This window comes from Leuresthes tenuis, unplaced genomic scaffold (genome assembly GCF_036924035.1).
Source record: "Leuresthes tenuis unplaced genomic scaffold, fLeuTen1.0.hap1 SCAF_18, whole genome shotgun sequence".
Taxonomy (NCBI): Eukaryota; Metazoa; Chordata; class Actinopteri; order Atheriniformes; family Atherinopsidae; genus Leuresthes; species Leuresthes tenuis.
The window spans coordinates 13,130,137-13,151,089 of NW_027325372.1; the positions used below are offsets into that span (position 1 = coordinate 13,130,137).

Sequence of the window (20,953 nt, forward strand, 5' to 3'; positions counted from 1 at the left end):
CTGCACTCTTACCTACCGTCTCCTGTTATTTGTGTATTATACTTTTCGTCTCTCTCCTTACTCTCCACTTGTGCAGTTTTTGTTTTTGGCCCTGCCTCTAACCCTTAAAAATGAGATGCCGCCTCATGATCACATGTTTAATTAGACTTGGTTCCAAAGATCTAAAGTCGAAGATGTGTGACTGGTTTCCTCCGTCATACGGTCAAACTTTTTCAGGCAGTGGAAAGTGGATGTTCCCATTACCCATCTCCTTTGGGGTTGTTGTGACACAGCTGTGTGATGACAGATGTATTGAGATGGAGGAGAGAGGGAAGTAACTAATCTATTTGTTTGTCCTGGGGAGGGTCGTTGTGAGGATGACTGTTTATTCTTTGATCATTTTACTCATCAGAAATATGTCCTAAAAGGCGGCAGCTGCTGTGACGATTATATTCTGGCACCATCATAAGCTAGAAATAGCAATTCACCACACTGAACTACCGACATGGGTTGGAGTTTTTGAACAGCGGTATTTACATTGGCAGAGAGCGCAAGAAAAGGTTTGCATGCTTTCAGGACACCTGGCTCTGTTTTAAAATGGGGGTGCAAACTTAAGAGGAGAACATTTATGTCGGGTTGTTCTCTAAAACAAAAAGTTCCTGCATTTTTACACCACTTGACCTCGTGCCCAATGTAAGAGTCGGCCCCCTACGTTAGCCCAGGTTAGTTAGACTGAGGTTCTGCCATCAGCGACTGTTTTGGTCTGTGATGTTATCGGTCAACCAGAAAAAAAACCCATTACTAAGAGGTTGAAAAGGGAGTGTATTACGTCTTATTATAGTGGAGTCAGACAAACTTTGATCAATAAATTGACTCCACTCCTGTGCGTGTATACTGGGGAAAGGAGGGTACTCTAAATAAATGGCCCAGCCAAGCTGTTGCCATAGCTCATATTAACTGTACATGGAAATCTAATGAGCGTCTTACTAAAGGACAGTTGGACATGTAGACCAGGCATGGAACCACAGCCTTCTTATTGGCAGATGACCACTCTGCCTCCTGAGCTACAGCAGCCCGAGTAAACTTAGAAAGATTTTTTACTTTCTCTCAATATGATCTGAAATAACTCGCATTAATTTGAGAGTGACTCAGCTGCCCATTCTTAAAAAGGCGGAAGAAGTTCTATTAAAGAGACAACGTTCAGCGTTCGGGTTCGGTTTTCGTGTTCAAGTGTCTCTTGACCTTTCCTGCAACTTCTCATCTTTCTCTTAAATCTTAAATCTCTGGCTGGCTCTACTTTCTGCTCAAGATAAAAGCTCACAGAATCTTTTAAAAAATGCTGTATTCCATATAGGAGAGCACAGCTGGACCAGATGTGTGTTACGTGAACAGATTGTGTGTGTGGAGATGATGGGCTAGTCAGCAGGCATGCGAATGACAGTGCAGTCATGCACGTACTGCTGATCTGTAGCGTTGTCCACAGACTGGCTTGTTTCCTACTCATTGTGAATAACCTTGTTAGTCTTGCTGTCTTTCTCCAACTCCTAAGCGATATTGTTCTTTTTGTTTGTTTTCTTGTTTAGTTTAGATTCCTCTTTGCGAACGAGACTGTACCGATGAGCACCTTCTGCCAAAATTTAAAGTCATGCTTCACTCTTAAGTACTTTTGATTCAGTGTCTACTTCAGTTGTTCAGTTGTTAATTTCCAGTCTAATGCGTCATAAGTGGCTGATGCAAAAGAGCTTGACGACGTACTCATCTGTGCCTTTTTCCCTGCTGAATCTTCACTCCGAGCAGCCTGATCATCTCCACTGTAAGTTAATGTAACAGTGAAACTACACTTTAGGGAGAAAGGAACAGCTGTGCGCTCTTGTGTGTTTCTCTGCCAGTCAGAGGTGTTTCTTTTATTGCTTCTCAGGGTTTCTTTTTGATTCAGCTGCTCGGGAATTTCTTATTAGAATTATGGTAATGATTTTGTCGAGGCCGCCGCGGGAGGAGCGAGTGAACATAAATCCACCATGACCAGGCTGTGAATTACACCCACATCAATATAACCAAAAAGCACGGTTCATGAGCATAAGAGATAATGTTTATTTAAGCTATTTAATAAACTGCTTTTTATTTATCTATTTATTTCGTTTTTGGAAAAGCTTTAAGCTAAATGCATTTTTTATTATACAGTTGTGCCTTGGGTTTCAAATCTATTTCAATCAGCCAAGTTTTTGTATTTGGAAATCTAGATTTTAAAGTTTTAATCAGCATCTCGCTCTCTAGTGTCCAGAAGTGGTTCAATATCTGCTAAATACAGTCGTGTTATATTGTGCTGCCTTTCCAGGCTACGCCAACCAGTTATGAGCTGTGACGAGCTCTGTGGCTGACCGTCAGTTTTCTTTCTTTATTTTTCATGCCCGTTCGAGCTGCTAGTATCACAGTAGCCGTTATCAGTGAAAGAATGTTTTTTTTTTCTGCTAAAAATAACAGTTGAGGCTGAAACAACAAACACGGTGCTGTTTGTATTGCATCTGCATTCCAGAGCTGCAGCATTGGTGGTCACTTTCTTTCAGAATCACTCTTGGTAGACAGAGTCAGACAAATGGGACAAGCAGGTTCTCACGATGATCCAAATGCAAGGTGTGTGAAGCTATTCCACATATGAGTGCAGTAACCGTTTCACAGTGTGAAGGCGAGCGTCCTCTTTGACCACGATGTACTTGGTGACACAGTCGGAAATGGCTGTTAGTGGAGTTTTAAAGGTTTTATTTTGCTGAGACAGTTGAGGTGTGTTCATATTATCATCGAGCAATTTTCAAACAGTCTTTTGAATAAGTTGTCTTTTCTTTTTTTTATTTTACTGTCATGATCTTTAACATTTAACATGCCAACTGAGGCCTGTAAAGTCCGACATTGTGCAGTTTCTCTGAGCACTTTATTATTAGACTTTATCATTTATTTTTACTATTTTTTTTAGAGAGGATCAGGTGTTATGGGAACTATGGGACATTATCTATCGTAAGAGTAACGTATTTAGTGTTAGATAACTGTTATCAGTGTGTGTGGACACAAAAGTCAGCAAAGTCTTGTCTCTCAGCTACTCCTGCTTTGTTATAAACTGTTTAGAACATTCGGTGAATTTGATTGGAAATAATGTTTAAGAACATTAACCTCGATCGTGCATTTACTGGTTTAGCTTACAGCTCTCTCAAGTGATTACACTCTGCACTCAGCTGCTGAAATGTGAGAGGCAGATGCTTGAATGTAACCTCAGTCCAGACACGCCTCACTTAATCTGGTCATCTGTCCATTTAAATGCCACCCCATATCCTGTCCTTATTTTTTTCTCTGCCCCACGAGGATACAGATGACCTATAATTAGAAAAGAGTGACTATAATCACATCTTAAGGATGTTAGGGGAGATGTTAGGGGGAACACTATTTCACACACATGGGACAAAAGATCCACAGGGGCATTTGAACTCCTGGGAAATGTCACTGTGGTGGAGATGAATTTAGCTTTCAAAAAAAGAAGGTATTGCGTTTACCTGCAGTCATAGAGGTGATGAGTAAATGACTTGGGATTAAATCAGGGTGGTTTTGACCTAAAATACCTGCCCTCCAGCGCTTTTTTTGGGGAAATTTAATTCTGACCTGTCACAGATTTCATGTGATGAATTTGGCCCGAGCCGCCTCCACACACGCGCACTCACAGACGCACACAAAAGAAACTCTATTCGATCCCCATGCTCAGCTGCTCACACAACAGTCACGTCTCCTCTGCAAGTCATCCAGGTCCCAGAGTTCTTACAATAAACACTTTGACTGCATCAGATGACTGCTTTAACCGTCAGCTGATACTAGTTATTATTTTTTTTTTTAGTTTAGACCAGTTTGATGTTGACCTGATAAAGCTTTTGGTTGTTTACTTAGTAAAACGAACTCCATGGGAGGACGTCTGAGGTCAGATTAGTCTCTCTGGGTCAGGATTTTGGAGAGCAGGATTTTTATGTATTTTTTAGTCAGAGAAGTTCATACTCGTTGTAAGATGTGTTGTCAACCCTGAGGAGAGTAAGAACGCTTTGATGAGCTTCATCGTACTTCGCCAGTACTTTTCAGCTTTGAAACATCTGTGAAAAATTCTGCCATTTTGGCTGCTGAAAGGATTCATTAAGATTGCCACTGTTGGACTAATTTGTGTCTGATGTACACGCAAAAAACATGCCGTATCACACGAGATGTATTGATATTCCCATACTCTCCGTTGTTTCTTTTGTGTGAGTGTTTTTTCTGTGTAACTGAATTCCTGGAACCAGTAGCTTGTGACTTTTAAGTCGGAGTGTAAAAATGTTGTTCATGGTTCTTCGGGTGATGGAGCGACCAGTCATAACAGTGCTCAGAGCTTTGTGTTGCATGTCAAAGATGCTCCCTTTGTAGAATGTGTACTTCCAAGTCATGCACTGGCACATGAGTCGCCTAGAAGTAATGGTGAGAGGCAAAAAGGGGCTTAGCATTTACTGCTCGCTAGCTGGTTAGCATGTTAACTTGTCTAGATATCTCTCCAGCACACTCTTCTGATTATGTCAGTGTTATCTTTTATAACTCTGTGCTCCGCTATCATGGATGAAATCTAATCCATCCTTTGAGCGTTGTTTTGATTGTCTCGGGGTAATTTTTGCCTCATTGGCTGAAAGATGCTCTGCCATAACTATATTCTGTATTAGTCTGCTGGTCATTATTTAGCTCAGGTTTAGCAGCTCCATCTTTATTTCCTGCGTCTCACTGAATATGTTTCTGTTTTTCTTAGTTATATTGGTGTTTGGAGTAAAAATTGCCATGAAGGTTTTTCAGACTTTTCCTCAGTTTGATCTTTTTCAGTGTTTGCTGTTAGTAAAAACAGTGTTCACTCCTCCGTGAGTCATCCTCGTTGTTAAAGGTGTTTCATCTCCATCTCACACAGTCTGCTCCGCACTGTCATCTTAAAGCATTTCCCTTCCTGCCTTTTAGCAATTTTTGAGAAACCTTTTAAGTAGAGATGAATGAAAGCTCCATCCACCGGAGGAACTCATACTTTTCCTCAGCGCCGTGCATAATGAGGCTCCCTGTCCCCAAAGTCATTTTGCCTTGTAAAAGTAGCTATAAATGGGAAAATCCTGAATTTGATTAAGAAGCAATAACATATGCGCTCCGTGCTATGGTGAAGCAAATTCATATATGCTTGTGGTTCTGTCTTTTTGCGCTAGTGTCTCCTCATAAACGTGCTTATATGCAGCCTACCATGCAGATTTGTCGGTGTCATGCACTTTCCCTGCATATCATTTTGAATTTAAGTATGTTCTTTCTAAGATTATCAGAAGGTTAATGGAGCATGGGATGAAAGTAGGATTAAATGCTGCCCATAATCCCAAAACTAAGCTTAACTTCCGTACCATAGCGTACTGGAACATAGTCTAAAAAAGTTCAACTTTCCTGAATGTTTTTACCGAACTGCGAGAACTTTTCTTGCAGGACTTGGAGCATTTTGGAGGTGTGAATTAGAAGATGTGCTTTGGTAACCTAACTGCTCTCTGTCAGGCATCTCACACTTCTGTTTTTGATTTGGGGAAAAAAGAAACAAAGAAACGGCATTAGATGTTTTGACTTGTGGCTCGCAGTCATCTCAGGTTGGAGCCTCATCAGCAGTCACCTTCCTCCTTGAACCAGTTTACACAAACATATCTGCTTAAGGAAAACCAAGCAGTTTTCAGGCATGCTTTTGCAACCAGTGTTGGAACACATGACCTCATCGCCAGTAGACAGCATATTGTCACCACTTTAATCTCTTTTATTAGCTTTTTTCCAAATACAACTTCTTTTTTTGTCCCTTTTCACTTTACTGCTCCATTGTTTTATGAACCATCTCCTGTTTTGTGTGAAACCTTCCATCAGCTCTTTCCTGCTTTATTCTCTAATTTTTTTCTGCTTTTACCCACATATCCTGTCATAATGAATATATTAAAATAAAAGGAAAGAGACACCGAAGTCCAACTTGGATAAGCTTTCCGTGACATCTTGGGGCACATTGAATGCAGCGTCTGCAAAACATCAGAATATATACATTTTAGAAAAACACACCTTTGCCAAATGACGGTTTAGTGCTTTAAAGCCTCTGGCCTGTAATAGGAGGGTGTGTGTCCTACTTCTCTGCAGTTGGCTCATAATTGTTGTTTTACGTAACACTCTTCATCCCATTTTGTCTGCTGTTGCCATGGTGAGGCTAATTTATACAGGCATTAAGAATTAGGTTTCTCTTGTTAACATGCAGTGGAGGATGATGCCTTTTTTTTTTCACATAGTAATACACATTTGTGCACATTCGGAAGCATACACACAAACCCTTGGGTTTATGGAAGAGTTCGATGTTTATGGTGTGTGCAGCTGTTTGAGCTATTTGGACTAGAAGCCGAAGTGTGTGTGTGTGTGTGTGCAGTAATGTTCAACAGCAGCTTTTACAAAAAATTTCTGAATGACTTGAATCATTAATGGGAACCATTTAGAGACTCTGGAGGTTTTGTTTACACACAATGATGCAGAAATTCAGTCGGGGTCTTTTTTTGCATATTAATTCTCCTGTGTGGCGATTGCTTTGACTAAACACTTTTGACTGGGTTCAGATCATCAGCGCTCCTCTTTAGAAGAAAAGGTGCCTCCTGTGTTTGAGGATCAATGTACACCCTGGACCACAATTACAGTATAATCATAGACTCAGAGCAGAAAGTTGAGTGATATGGGGAGACGACAAACAAAGTGAGCCAAAGAAGAAGAAGAAGAAAAAAAAGTGAGTCATATTACTGTCACTGAAGGAAATACCTCTGTGGGTGAAATGTTAAAAGATATAAATTTGAATTTCAGATTCACCTCAATAGAATCTTCCAAACATGAGTGGAGAGTTGCACTATTGGTTCAAAACTCTGGCTTGAAAAGTGCAGAAGAAGGAAAGGCTAAACCTTTGTGATGGTAGTGTAAAGTATCTCAAGACACTCCCTATAGTCCTCACTGGAAATTTCCATCTGAAAGGCAGACTACTGTTTATGCTTGTTTTCTGCCTTCACCTATCTTCAGTTCACTCAGCCTCTTCATTTGTTTGCTTCTTTTATGAAGTTCTTCTTGCTCATCCGTTACATGATAAATATGAGAATCTATTTATCTAGTGTAGAGTCAAATGTCTCACAAAACAGCATCCACAACCATCGATTCCTCCACTTTTTTCTTCTTCGTCACCCTCTAAATAGGACTTGTCTTCTATGTGCCTTTTATGGCTGTAATATGGTCATTCTTCCATGTTAGGGGACCCCCTGCACAAATGGATAAAATCTTTTTATTCTAAGGGAATGAAAACACAACTATTTAGCAAAGGGAGTGGATATTTATTAAAGCATAGTTTTCAATAAAGTTTTAGTCCGATCTTTGTTGTTATTGCACTCTTTAATGAACTTTAATGAAACAGCAAACAACTGTTTTCTGTCTAAAAATATAGCAGTGTAATGCTTTTTTGTTTTTACCAGAGGAAGAACACTTTCACTGTGTGTTGTGGTCTGAACTACTCTGCTCTGTTCTGTGTTGTGGCAGCTGGTCTGGCTGCTTATGCATGTTAGTGCATCTCCACATTTCCAGTGGTTTTCCAAAGCTTTATTTTGACAGTTAAAGGTCATTCAGAGAAAGTGTGAACCTGAAACAGATCAGAGTAAATCCAATCATATTTGAGAAATAATGCTAATGGTATAAAGTCATCTTTTCTAGTTTTTCTTCTTATGTAACCCCCCCACCAGGACTCCCAAGAGGATATTGTGTTCTACAACTTTCTGTGGTGTTTATCACTTTTAGCTCAGACTAGTGGCTTTGCTTTTTCTTTTTTTTTTTTTTCACCCACTCATCCTGTGTGTTCATCACCCTCTCAGCACTGAGACAATATGCAAGTACACACACAGTCAAGGGTGGGACTAATGTATTAGTGCACATGGACCTTGGAGAGCTAACAGCAAATTGATGTTGCACTAGGTCTCCTGCTGTCTCCTGCCTCCTCCCATTTGCTAATTGCATATTTGTCATTTGCTCACTCCTGACAAGCTCCAGCTCCGCATACAGATCAATCTCATGGTCACGAATTGCAAAAAAAACAACAACAAAAAACACTCACACCACACTCTCAGAGGCATTTAAGGTTGACATAAAAGACCAGTGAATGGACTGACTGGCAGCTGTATTCAACATGGGTAACGGCTGGCACCAAACCAGAACACACTGCAAGTGGGCATTGTTCTCGCTCTGAAAGGCTCTTTAGACGAGATGAGCGGTGACACTGGAAGGTACGGAGGAAAGGTTTTTACGATTCAGCCGTTGACCTCGGCTCCTTGTCCAGGAGTGTGTGTATATGCGTGTATCTTTGCCTACGTGGAAGCATTGATTTAAATGTGGAGTTTGTTTTGAAAGGACTTTGCTGAGGCTTGGAAAGGTTTGGAGGAACATCCAGAAACTTGGGCATGAGTGTGATTATTCATCGCATCTCAACTGTCTGCTGGAGGAATGCATCGAACTTCTTCAATTTTGATTATGTTTTATCCATGAATCATAAATAGAGGAGAGAATGTAGATATTAAAAGATGAGTAATTGCATAAATCTTTTTGTTCTGAAACTTCTGTTACAATTGTCCGTGTTACAGTGTATTATCACATATTATGAAGCCAACCACCAAATTCCCAACTTTTTGGTTAAAGGGGGGGGGGGTGTAAATCTGGTCGCAGCTGATTAATTTGACTATTAATGATCATCCCAATGCTGACTTAATCATAAAGAAACATTCTATATTCACTTCACGTGTTTCGTGCAGTTGGACGAGCTTCCACAGCTTTGATAGGTGCAGCAGACGTGCTTACAACATCACATGGAGGGTTATATTTAAAATGCAGATATAAGCTTTGTTTCTCAGGGAAGGATGATTATCTTTTTATGAGGTAGCACATTTGTTCAGCAGTGCCTGGGCGAGTCCCTGAAAATAGATGTAGGACAAACACAGTCTCCACTTCAGTCAGTGTTTTTAGTGAGCGCAGTTTGTAAAAATCAAGCTCTTCGTCCTGTTTGATTGGTTTTGAGTGCTGTTTTTTCACATCTATATATATCATCTGCTGAAATTAAAAAAAAAAAAAAGTCCTGATTACCCTTTGTACTCATGATGAGAAGCATCAGCTGTGTGTACCATTTGGAAATAACAGGATACACAAGGGACTCTAAACTAATCTCTGTACACAAAGATGTCAGATCTTGTGGGTGACTTTAGTTTTAAGTGTCCACATCGTCTCTTGCCCTGTAATTTTGCTTCATAAGATATAGAAGGCATCTAAGGGAAATCACTCAGAATGAACAGTGTCCACCATGTTCTGTTACTACCAAGAGAGCATTAGGTAACAAAATTGCACCATCATTTTCCACCCACTGCTCTTCTTTTAGGGGAGTGAGTCAGAAAGTCAGTGAGACAAGCACAGTAAATAACAAAACTATTGTTGAACACCCAGAAACCAAAACAGACCAAAAAGCTACAGAGAACAAGTGCAGGTTGCTGCTCTCGGATAGGGCAGAGCGGTAGTGTTATATGGGCCATTATCATCTCTCAGTAGGATCATATCATGATGAAATTACCACGTTATTATCTGACAACTTTAATGTCCATATTAATATTTCAGAGCACGGATAGTTGCCCAAATCATTGTTTTGCCCATGTGAAGAGTTTAGATTTTTGCTTAGTAAAAAAAACATTGAAAGAGGACTTCAGGACATGGCCATGTTATTATCTAGAAGCTCACACAGCTGATTGATGATGTGATCAGCCACATGAGTAACGGTCTTTAGCCAGAACACATCTCTTATCATGTATGTGCTTCAACTCTTTCTCGAAAACAACAATTCAAGCAATTCAGGAAGATTCTCAAGTTTCAGCTTCAAATTGTGCATCAAAAAATTGCTTGTGCAGCGTCTTTGGAAAAGGGCAAGTACTTTGAAATAAAAACATTGGATGGTGATTGGATGAACTGTCTATCACAGTCGGTCACACTTAAGTGTCAACCAATCAGATGAAGACATTGCTACCAGCAGAAGCCAGAGTGAGTTCAAATGCTTGCTGCAGTCTGTCGGAAAAAGAGCTTTTCAGGCAAAATTAGCTTTCAGTGTCATTATTTGCTCTGCACTGCAGTTGTGAATTAACTGATGTCATAGCAGCACCCTAATCTCTTATGGAGCTGCGATTGTCCTATCTAAAAATCGCACAAAGCTGCCAATGTGAGATCCAAGCCACTGTGGCGTGGTCAAAAAAACATGGCTCGAATCAAGGAGGATTCTCTGTGATCATGAGCTCACAAATCTTGTGAAAAACCAGCTCCCTCGCAATGTCATTTATAGCTACACCAAAATGTGATGTCATCCTATCAGGATGAGGCTTCAAGCACACTTCTTTACCAAATTTGAGTAAGATCACTTAAAATCACCAAAATATAATCTATTTATGAAGATTTTAGTGAAATTAAGCAATCTGGAAACATCCAAATCTGACATTTTTTTCACCTCATAAATAGATAAATTGCTGTGCCATACATGTAAGCATTAACTCTTTCTGTTTTGTACATCCAGCAAACAGTGGAGCATCTCAGAAAAGAAATGTGTTTCTAATTGTTTGGACTAAAAGGTGAACTGAGAGAGGAAAACAGTATATTGTAGCTTAAAATGGGGATAAACGTTGCACTCCTGTGGGCTGCCTCTCCAGGAGAACACTGGAAATCTTACATTATGCGGTGACCATTAATAATGCATCAAATAGACTAGAAAGAGAGTTTTGAAAGCTCCGCTCCTCTCTGTCCTATACACAGCTGGCAAATTGAAAGATAATGTTGATCAAGGGGTTTGTGCAGAGCATGAATCCTGCTTTACTTTGTCAAGCTGCAGTTTGGTGCTGGGAAGGTTGCAGGCCTAAGAAAACAGAAAAGTTTGGCAATAACAATAATAAGATAATCTTAAATATCTGCTCAATTGTCACGTGACACTAGGAAAAAAAAGACTCACTGTGTTTGACCAAAACCCATCCATCCATTTTCTATACACGCTTAATCCTATTTAGGGACGCGGCGGGGTGGCTGCAGGCTATCCCAGCTGTTAATGGGCGAGAGGCCGGGGACACTCTGGACAGGTCGCCAGTCCATCACGGGGCCACACAGGGACAAACAACCATCCATGCTCACACTCTCTCCAAGAACATACACGGGGAGAACATGCATACTCCATACAGAAAGGCCCCAGCCAGGATTCAAACCTGGAACCTGCTTGCTGTGAGATGACGGTGCTACCACTGCACCACCATGCAGCCCCTCACCAACATGTAAAGATGTTAGTGTGATAGAGATCTAATCTCTGTACTGATAGTAACCTAAAGACATCTGTGCAGTGAATTTGTCTATATATTCATGAACATTTACTCATGCAGTCTTCAGTATTGTGGTGTTGGATGTATTTCAGTCAGTAACTAGGTTCCCCTCCCATGAACATACACTGGGACAGTGGTCTAATTGACTGGTCAGGTTGAGCTGTAATCATGGCTTGACTCAACTGTGTGTGTAACTATACTGGCTGAGGATGTGAATTAAAAGAGCTGTTTTGCAATAACGGTTTCTCCCTAAACATTTTAGAAAATGTTTATTGTGTCATAGATGGTTAATTGGTTAAAGAAACAAAATTATCTGTTAGCAGTGGCTGACCGGACAACCAGTCTGCTCCACAAGGTGAAACCATTTATCTAGCTGCTGAGACGGTTCATCTGATGAGTCAAAGCCATCGGCGTCCTGTGTTTAAGTGATCTCGCTGCTATAAATAGCCGGAACAGTATTAGTCCCAAGTCTTTTGTTCCCCCACCACAAAACTAGGATCTAGTCTTCTCTGGGCCCTGTGCCGGGTCTTTGTGTTGCTCTCTGTCTGCTGCACACACCAAACAAGATCCTATCACATTTCCAGCTCAATCACTTGTAGTGCTTTGGAAAGAGATGTGTGAGCGTTTGTTATAGTTGTGTGATGACGTGTGCCGTGCCCTGCGGGGGTCGTCTACCTGTCTTCTGGAGATACGAAGAGAAAACGGAGTATGTTCAAACACAACAAGACCCCGTAAGCAGAGCAACGCAGATAGCCTGAAAGATCCAGTGTTTTTCTTGCCACCTTCGCAAAGCTGCTTAACCGGTGACGCTTCGGGATGATTTATGTAGTTTACGTCAGGGTAAGGTGCTGACTCAGAAGACCTGATTCTTTGGCATTTTTGTTGGGTTTAATCTGATTTGAAGAATCAGTTTTTCCTGTTTTGCGTCTTCAGGCTTATCTGTAGTTTTCCCTTTTAGCTCAGTGATGAAGAGATAGAACCCAGTTCTTTTCTGCCTTGAAAAAAGTTCACAGTTAGGCGTCATCACTAAGATGGACAGTTGATTGTGGGTTAGATTTGTACGTGTTCAGTATCTAACTGACTTGTGTTGCTTCAGGGCAGCCAGAGGCCACAGCAATAAAAAGTGGAAAGAGATGCATTGTTTGGTAAAGGGACTTTGTCCAACTGCTCATACTGGACGCTGAGTCGTTAATAAAATTAAAATTCCACTTACTTACGGGTGACAGTTGCTGTCTTTTTGGTATCTTTGACTTAGTGTTTTTGCGGGTAGTAAACCAAGAATGCTTATATGATTTTAAACATTAATTTATGGTCCTGCTCCAAACTGCCCTTTGAGTTCAAATGGCCACCTGCTGCCACTCACACCACTATCTGGACAAAAACTTATCTTTCCAATGCAAGTCATAATTCAGTTATCTCAGTAGATCCTTCCCTTTGGGCACTTGATCTCTGCTACATCATTATCTGACAGCTATATTTGGACTTTTCGCTGTCTATTTTCGGCTTGTTCCCCAAGTGTCCACGTGACTCGTGTTGCATTCCACATCTCCAGCTTAAAAAAAGGCTGAAACCTGACAGGCTGCTGCTGGTAAATATAGGCACAGTGATAAAAGATGTCTTAACTACAAGAGGGACTGATTAGATAACTCCGCTATAGCACTGTCTGGATTGGCTTCTGTGGCTTACATTATTGAGAGATGAGATTGTCTTTAAAGCTACCACAGATTTGTGGTTCGACTTGTAACGTGTGCTTGTGAACGGTTCGTAGACAGATGTCAGTCTGATGAACTGCATGTTTACATAAGCCAACTCTTAGTTCAGGTGTAAAATATTTGCACTCTTGCTGAAAAGTGACAAAGGTCTTGTATTGTGACACCTGCCTGAGGAGTAACGGTAATGACTGAGGTATGTTCGCTGCTGAGCGGTGACAAATGGGCCAGAGAAGCTGAGACGTGTTAGCGCTGGCTTTGAATGCTGCTCATCCACATCGCACATGGTGAACATCACTAACGCTGCCTACTTTGTGCTGCATTGCACAATCCTCAGTACACTCCAGTTAACCTCTCTGCTGTCATTGTCCTGTTGTAACTCGAGTTCATGACATGAATTCCTTGTGATTTGATTGATCACAGACCCTTAATCTGTTTTCCCCCTCCTTCTTCGCCTTATTATTGTCAGCACATTTGTTTAAAGTGGATTTGTGTGTCTGTTTTCCTCCAGGAGTGTCATCCCGTGTCCCGGAGATCATGGCAGCTGGCACCCACTCCCCAGGTGGGCCCAACGGCATAATACGGAGTCAGTCCTTTGCTGGCTTCAGCACTCTACAGGAACGACGCTCACGGTAAGCAGAGGTCTACAGGATAGTTTATCTTTGATCAGAGCAGTTACTCATTTTTTTAAAATAACAATTTAGGTCAAGGGGTGACTAAAAGAATGTTGTTTCTAAAACTCATCGCTCAAAATCGATTTTACCTTCAAACATTGTATTGATTTGGAGTTAAATCTTTTTAGAAAGCGCTAAATGTTATTGATCGTTATGACTGTACAATATGTAAGCCTTGAATAATTAGTAGTGTATTAGATTTAAACAGATAAAACATTATTTGCTGATTGTTAGCTGATATAATCAGGTTGAAGGTATTTATGCACCCCTACCACATGGTTTTTGCAGCTGTTGCATGAAAAGACTTTGTGACTCATTTTGGAAATGTTATTAAAGATATCAGTAAAGAGAAAGGGATATATTAGAATGAGTAGCCAGGGATAATACCGCAAAACAGGGACCAAAACTTACATTTTCTATCTGACCAATGAGGAATTAAGTGGGGATGCACTGATTGTATAATTCCGAGCCAACATTTGTGTTAGTAATAGTTATTTGGCCGATATCCTTTACTGTTTTTGTCATTTGTTTTCCCCTTAATGTCAGAGAGACAATGACATCATTCCACTATCTTTGAATTAGCACAAAGTCTTTCACTCAAATGTATCAAAAATGCTTCTGAAAACTTTCACATGATACAAATCAACTACTTTCCCAAGCTTACGCGGCCCCACGCGGCCCCACAATCTGTTTTAAATATTCAGTAAATGAAACTCAGTTTCAGAGCACACTCAATGCAACATAACCAGGACACAGCAGATAAATATTAGCCTTTGCTGTTGCTTGCTGTTGTTGTATTTTCTCAATATTGCCTGATACTGATGTTGGGTTGATACATCTGTCTAGTCCTAAATTTAAGTGGCGTTTATACTGTAGCATGGTGCACGCTTTGGTTTATCTTTTAGCTGGTTTTGCAGGTACTAATTCTTAAAACCTGCTGCGTTAAGTGCGGCTGGCGGATGTGCAAAATGCATAAGATGGAAGCTCAAATCTGTCATTGCAAGCATCTCTGTGGTTCACCATTCAGGAGGATAGTATTCCCAGATACTGTAGTGCTTGTGAAGGGAGATTAGTGCAACAACTGGAAAAGGTCTTTTTATCAGTAAACTGTATGAGCAGGTGTGTTGACATCACAGTTTCGGTACACAACAACTGCATATAACCACTGTTTTAGGAAGCAGCAGCAGGGGAGCAGCTTTTCTTCAACATTTATGAATTCTTTATTCTTCGTATTACCCATCCTTCTTGCAGTGTCTGCCCTTATATAGTGCTTCTAGACCAAAAAAAGGATTAAATGTTAATTTAAGTTAAATTACTCAGTCGAAATTTAAGATAGAAATGATTGCATCTCTTTTATTTTATAAATCATTGAATGAGCTGGCATTCATTTACGACCATTCATAGTTTGATGTAAAACCTTGATCTTTGTGGGACGAAGGTGATGGCGATAACACATTAAAAATGCTCTTTTATTTCTTGGTCGAATTTCAGTTAATGAGATTTTTTTTTTTTTTTTAAGTATTGAAAGCGTTGCATATGTGCTGTATCTGTGTGGTGTTTTGTCAGTAATGGTGGTATCACTGTATCCAAGCTCACAGTCACACTTACTCACACAGACACTTTTTACTTATGAAGTTTGGAGAAGAGAAAGAAGCTGTTTCCATCAGGGGTTTTCAGCACTTTGTGATATACCCAACACTGATGATTCAGCTTCCCGATGGTTTCCATTCATAGCCAAAAGTTTGCGAGAAGTTGGAGATTGAAAAAGGTCCTGAGAGATAAGAGTTTTATCTGTGCTCCTTCCTCTTTGACTCAACTATGACAGCTCTCGCTCCAGACAAAGCCTGCTCACATTCACGTCCTAGATATATCTCCTACGATCTTTGACTTTTGGTGTTCGGCGCCTGGCTGTCTTCAGCAGTTCTGGTCCTGCTGAGAGAGCCTATCTGAAGACATTGTTGCCCTCTCTTCTTGCCGCTGAGACAGTGAATGGTGTAATTAGCTGGAATGACTCCAGTGTGTGGGCGACTGTCAGCATCAGACAAGTAACATTCGGATAATGAGTGAGGTGGAAAGCTGCAGAGATATGGCTTCTGAAGCCGCTACAGTGTGTCACAGTCTCTGTGTGCGGCTCTGTTAGTGTTAGCAGGCACAGACTTTCCATGTGTGTGCCCATGTGTATGCTTCATGGGCATTTTTGTGAGCCTACATACTGCAGACTTTGCAGTTTGTGTTCAGTGATGCAAAATTACAAGCATTAGCCCTTGTTGAATTGTTGCCCTGAATGCATATGTGTATTTTTGTGTGTGTTTCTGTCAGCAAGACCGTATTACACCACATCTTGTGTGACCCCAAGGCTTCGCTGTGCTTTTATTCTGTGTTGCCCTACATTTGTGGCAGCTTAGCTTGAACTTGTGCTGCTGCTGGCTTGCAGCAAGACATGGCGCGTTCCAACTTGTCGGGTGCCGGGAATTGGTTGTTGTCGTGTCCCTGAAGTGACTCCGGGATAATTTCTATTAAGACTGGAGAAATGTCATTTGTCAGCTAAATCTGTAATGCTTTTAAAGAGCTGAAATGTGCATGAGTGGGTAAGATGAGTTTGACCTAAAAAGGATTAATATGACGAGATTGAGACTTGTGAGGAGGCTGTGTAGTGTGGAAAGATGTGCCCTTTTCTTTATTTACATGTAAAAATTAGGCTCAGAAATGGAACTTAAAATTAAAGGTTTGAGTGACAGAAACTTCTTTGCAACCAGTTTTACGAATAAGTGAATTATCAGATAATCTATCGCAACAAAAAAGGGAAAAATGTCAGCTTGACAAACAGGAAGATTTGCTGCTATCTTTTCATTTTCACACAAATGTTATTTGAATATATTTGCCTTATATTACCCATATTATTACCTTGGGCTGTTGGACATTGTGCTGACTCTTTGTTGATGTATTTCAGTTCATTGGTTCTTCAAATTCATCTCAAAATGAATTGATAAATGGAAATGATCAGTGGGCTTTTATAAGCCCTTTTCATACAGACTGCTGTAAAACCAGCTACACATCGGTTGCGTGGCATGTGCACCGCTGAGCTCCAACATCACAGCTGCATTTGCATTCGCTGCTGGCCTTTTCTGTCTTTTAACATAGCGATGCCACAATGAAGTTTTGTGTGATCCACAGTTATATCATTTGAAATATGAAGACGTGAAAGTTGACTAGTAGTGATTTGAGACCAGTCACATGCAAGTGGTGAAATCAAAAGAAAATCATTGTAGTGATAACAGACTAATCATATATATTTAAACACTGAAAACATGGTAAAAGGTGAATTGCTGCTGATGTATTATATTGTAATGTTTTATAAAACCTCATGATTCACTGAGTAAAAACTAAGGTGAACATCAGCTGATAATTAGGACTATAATGTTGCTATTTTAAGGAGTCTGTTTCACCATCTTTCATGTGAATTTAATATCTAAGCTCTTTTGAACTGTGCGATATTTGTTGCCTTCCTCCATTTCAATCAGTCACACTTGTCGACAAGTTGAGTTGGAGGACTGTAGCGGAACGCAACCGACCACTTGAATGTCTCTGATTCCCGGGAGCTTGACTGTCTCACTTTGTGTGTTTGTAAGTTCACTCCAGAGGAAGATAAATGGTTGGCTTGCAAAGGTCAAACCCAGACAGTGGGGGTGGGGGAAGCACATGTTTGCACAAATACGTGTACATACGTGGTATTTGACGCCTGTGAGTGATGAAGAGGTTCGTTGTGCCATGTCTTTGCTGTGATTTGCTGAGTGTGTGCATGTTCAACAAGCTGACAATATTTGCATAATGTGTTGCTTAAATGTAGTCCTGCATGTGTGAGGTAGAAGAGCCTTCTCCATCTGACAGATGAGATTAAATCATGCTGAGACCACACCATGGGCATGTTCAGTTTGCTGTAAAATGGCACAGAAGTCTCATCTAACACTACGCTAGTAGCTGCAGACAGTGGCTGGCTATCTGAAACACTGTGGATAAATAATTAAGATTGTGTTTTTCCCTAAAGATACATGTTAAGGTCAAAATGCTTCTCTGTCCTCCTGTTTTGCTCCGAGGGTTTTTAAAATGTTGTGGGACACAATCTGTTCTTGCCTGCTCAAAGTCTTTATCCTGGTGGGATACACCATTACCCTTACTAATATGTGTGTTTTTTGGTGTGTGTGCAGGTGTAATTCTTTCATTGGGAACTCTGCCGTGCAGAAGAAGCCTCAGTCTAAGCCCAAGAAGCCCCACCTGTCAGGCCACAAAGGAGGCAGCAGCTCCAGAGAGCCACAGCCCAAAAGACTGGAGGAAGTTTACAACGCTCTCAAACAAGGCTTGGAGTGAGTAACTCAAGCACTGATGTCTGCTTACCGAGTTCACGCACACTCAGATTCAAGTAGTTGATGGAGACCAATTTTCCCCTCAATATACAGAATAAAGTCTTCAAATATTCCACTTAATTTCATCCTATTTAAGCACTAGGCTAGTTTTTTCTAGTAATTTCTACCTTTGTGGATACAGCCTCATCCTGTTTTGGTGACCTCCAGAGTTGAGGGCGTCAGTGACCTGCTGTTTTGATTTGTTGCTTTCCTCCTCTTAATGCTTCCCACAGAACGTATTTAGATAACCGAATGAATGGTTATGTGTACGTCTTTGTACAGATTTAATAAATTTCTATTACAACGTCTTTTCCTGTGCTACACTGATACTTTGATTTCCAATGTTTTGCTCCATAGTGAATATCTGGAAGTGCATCAAACAGAGCTGGACAAACTCATGTCTCTGATGAAGGACATGAAGAGGAACTCTCGTCTGGTGAGATCTATTAAAGTACCCCATAAAAATATGGCATATGAAAATACTTTAGGTTTGCCACAGTTTAAAAAGTCCTGCACATCATGTAAAAATGTGGTGTTAATTGTTCTACCCTTGATTACATATCCCTACAATATGATTTGCATGGTGTAAGAAGTCTCATCTATGTCTACTTTTTTAACTGTATTTGTGTGTGTGTTTCCTGTCCAGGGAGTGCTCTACGATCTTGACAAAGTAAGTCAATAAATGAATTTGTGGCTGAATTTGTGAGAATTTTTTTTAATGGTTGAGGCTCAGGGGGTTGGGATGGGATGTAGGCTGCAGGAGAATAGATTAAAGCATGGGAAAGAGGGATTCAAGCCCAGAAAGAAAAAGAAAAAGAAAACGGATTGGAAAGGTTGCAGGAATGGGTAGCATGGAAGAAGAAATAAGTTTCAGAGAGAAAATAAGTGTTGAAACAGAGAATTAGGTACTTAGAATATATGAAGGAAATGTTTTGCAAAGCCAGTGCTCAGTATTTTCTGCCTGCTCTGTAGGTCTGTGACATATGTTAAGTAGCCACATATGCCACTTTGTTTTCAAGCTGTGCCTTTTTATGTATATCAGTCATTATTTTTTACATCTGTAAACCATGTGTGGTCATGTTCTCATGAGCACCAGTAAATTCTTGTACTGTATCCGCCTTTCTGCAGCAAATAAAAAGCATTGAGAGGTACATGAGACGTCTGGAGTTTCATATCAGCAAGGTAAGCATTGACAATCTCCTCTTTTTCTTTCAGTGTGTGTACAAAAAAATTGGTTAATGGTTCAATCTGAGCTGTTTCCTACATGTCGGAGAGGCTCCTTGAGAGAGCTGTTGAAGATTTCAGGTTTCTACTCTTTCATCTTCAAAGGGAGCTACTCTATCATGCCTTTACTTAGTTTCATATAGTATCACAGTGCCTGGTGTGCGTGTAGTAAGTGGGAAATGTTTGAAATAATTGTGAGTCAGAAGTAACAGGACTTTCACTCGGAGACTCGGAGGCTGGTGTCAAAGCCTGCACATGGAAAGCGAAAACAAGGCTGACAAGTATGCTACTTTATTGCTTCAAGCAGTCTTCAAGAGCTGCTGCATTCAAAACATCACCTTAGTGTAATAAAGTAGCCATAGGTGGAACCCTGGTTTGAGTGAAACTTCTTTGTGTTTTTTGTTGCACCGTTATGTCCAGTTGTTTTTATCTAGCTTTACAGGGTGGATGGAGGGAGAGCAATTGACCATATGAAGATAAAGTATCCTCACTTATCTATTTAGCTCGAAGCATGTTTTCAACATGAATTTTTATAAAATAAACTCTTGAAAAACAACAGGACCAGGGCAGCCATTTTCCCCATTTGTATCACTTATGCTAAACTAAGCTAAGCTGACTAGCAGCTGTCTTTGAAAGCAAATCTGAGAATAGTAGTTTATATTTTTCATCTTTGAACAAGAAAACCGCTTGGCAGGTTTTGCCAAAATGTTCAGCTTTTAATTTCATGTTGTGATGAACTATATTGGTGCCCTTTGGTTTCTTGAAGTGACTACTTTCCACTGGATTTATGCTGCGTTTTTCTGTGAATCTGCCGTGTTAGCCTGCAGCCAGGCTATTTTTCTGTTCCTCTTTGGTTCATGTGTTGATATATTAGGTAAGTTTCCAGCTGTTTCAATGATTGAGGCAAAAACATCCCCTCTACAGGTGCTAGGCAGGGAATTTTCTTTTCCTACACCTCTTTTGTAGTTTCTTCACAGGTTGCCAGTGGGGGACATTAATCCTCTACAAGGTTTGCAAGGCTCTTTGACTTTTTTCTTCCACGTCGCCTTTTGTAGTCCATTAATGGTCTCCCTCGCTGTGCATCAAATCAGACATGACAGCAGGTAATCAGAACACACATGCCCAAACAACAGTGCAGCTCCAACGGTAACCATGGTTACACAAAGACAGCCTTTGATGTCCTCAAGGGAGCTCAAGGAAGCCATCTATGGGGTGAAGCTAACCCTGTATGTTCACATACCTGATATCAGACAGTAAAAACTCCCCTTTTGTCCAGAAGCAAACACATGTTAAACAATAGTACAACAGACAAAGAGACAGGCCTTGGACATAAGAGTCTCTGTGGATTGAAAACAACAATGAATGTGGGTCAAAGCAGTTAGCAGGAGGGACTGAAAGGGTCCTTAAAGATGAAAAACCGAGTGGAGGAGACTTTGAATAAAAAGAAAAAGGTCGAACGAGAATAAAAATAAAAATGAAGCGGTTACATTTTAAAAACCCAGGGAGGCTGTCTGCATATTGCTCCACTTTGA

At 40.5% G+C, this 20,953-nt stretch overlaps 2 protein-coding genes across 5 annotated transcripts in view; both read left to right on the forward strand.

The window, feature by feature from the left end:
* Positions 1-20,953, forward strand: part of cunh6orf62 (chromosome unknown C6orf62 homolog) — a 112,084-nt gene that overhangs the window by 63,754 nt on the left and 27,377 nt on the right. The window lies entirely within an intron of this gene.
* Positions 1-20,953, forward strand: part of ripor2 (RHO family interacting cell polarization regulator 2) — a 69,421-nt gene that overhangs the window by 30,170 nt on the left and 18,298 nt on the right. For all 4 annotated transcript variants that reach the window (XM_072370310.1, XM_072370309.1, XM_072370312.1 and 1 more), the window contains exons 2-6: positions 13,635-13,755; positions 18,003-18,158; positions 18,555-18,633; positions 18,844-18,867; positions 19,326-19,379. In XM_072370310.1, the coding sequence (XP_072226411.1) occupies positions 13,635-13,755; positions 18,003-18,158; positions 18,555-18,633; positions 18,844-18,867; positions 19,326-19,379 (434 nt within the window). The remainder of the gene's footprint in view (positions 1-13,634; positions 13,756-18,002; positions 18,159-18,554; positions 18,634-18,843; positions 18,868-19,325; positions 19,380-20,953) is intronic.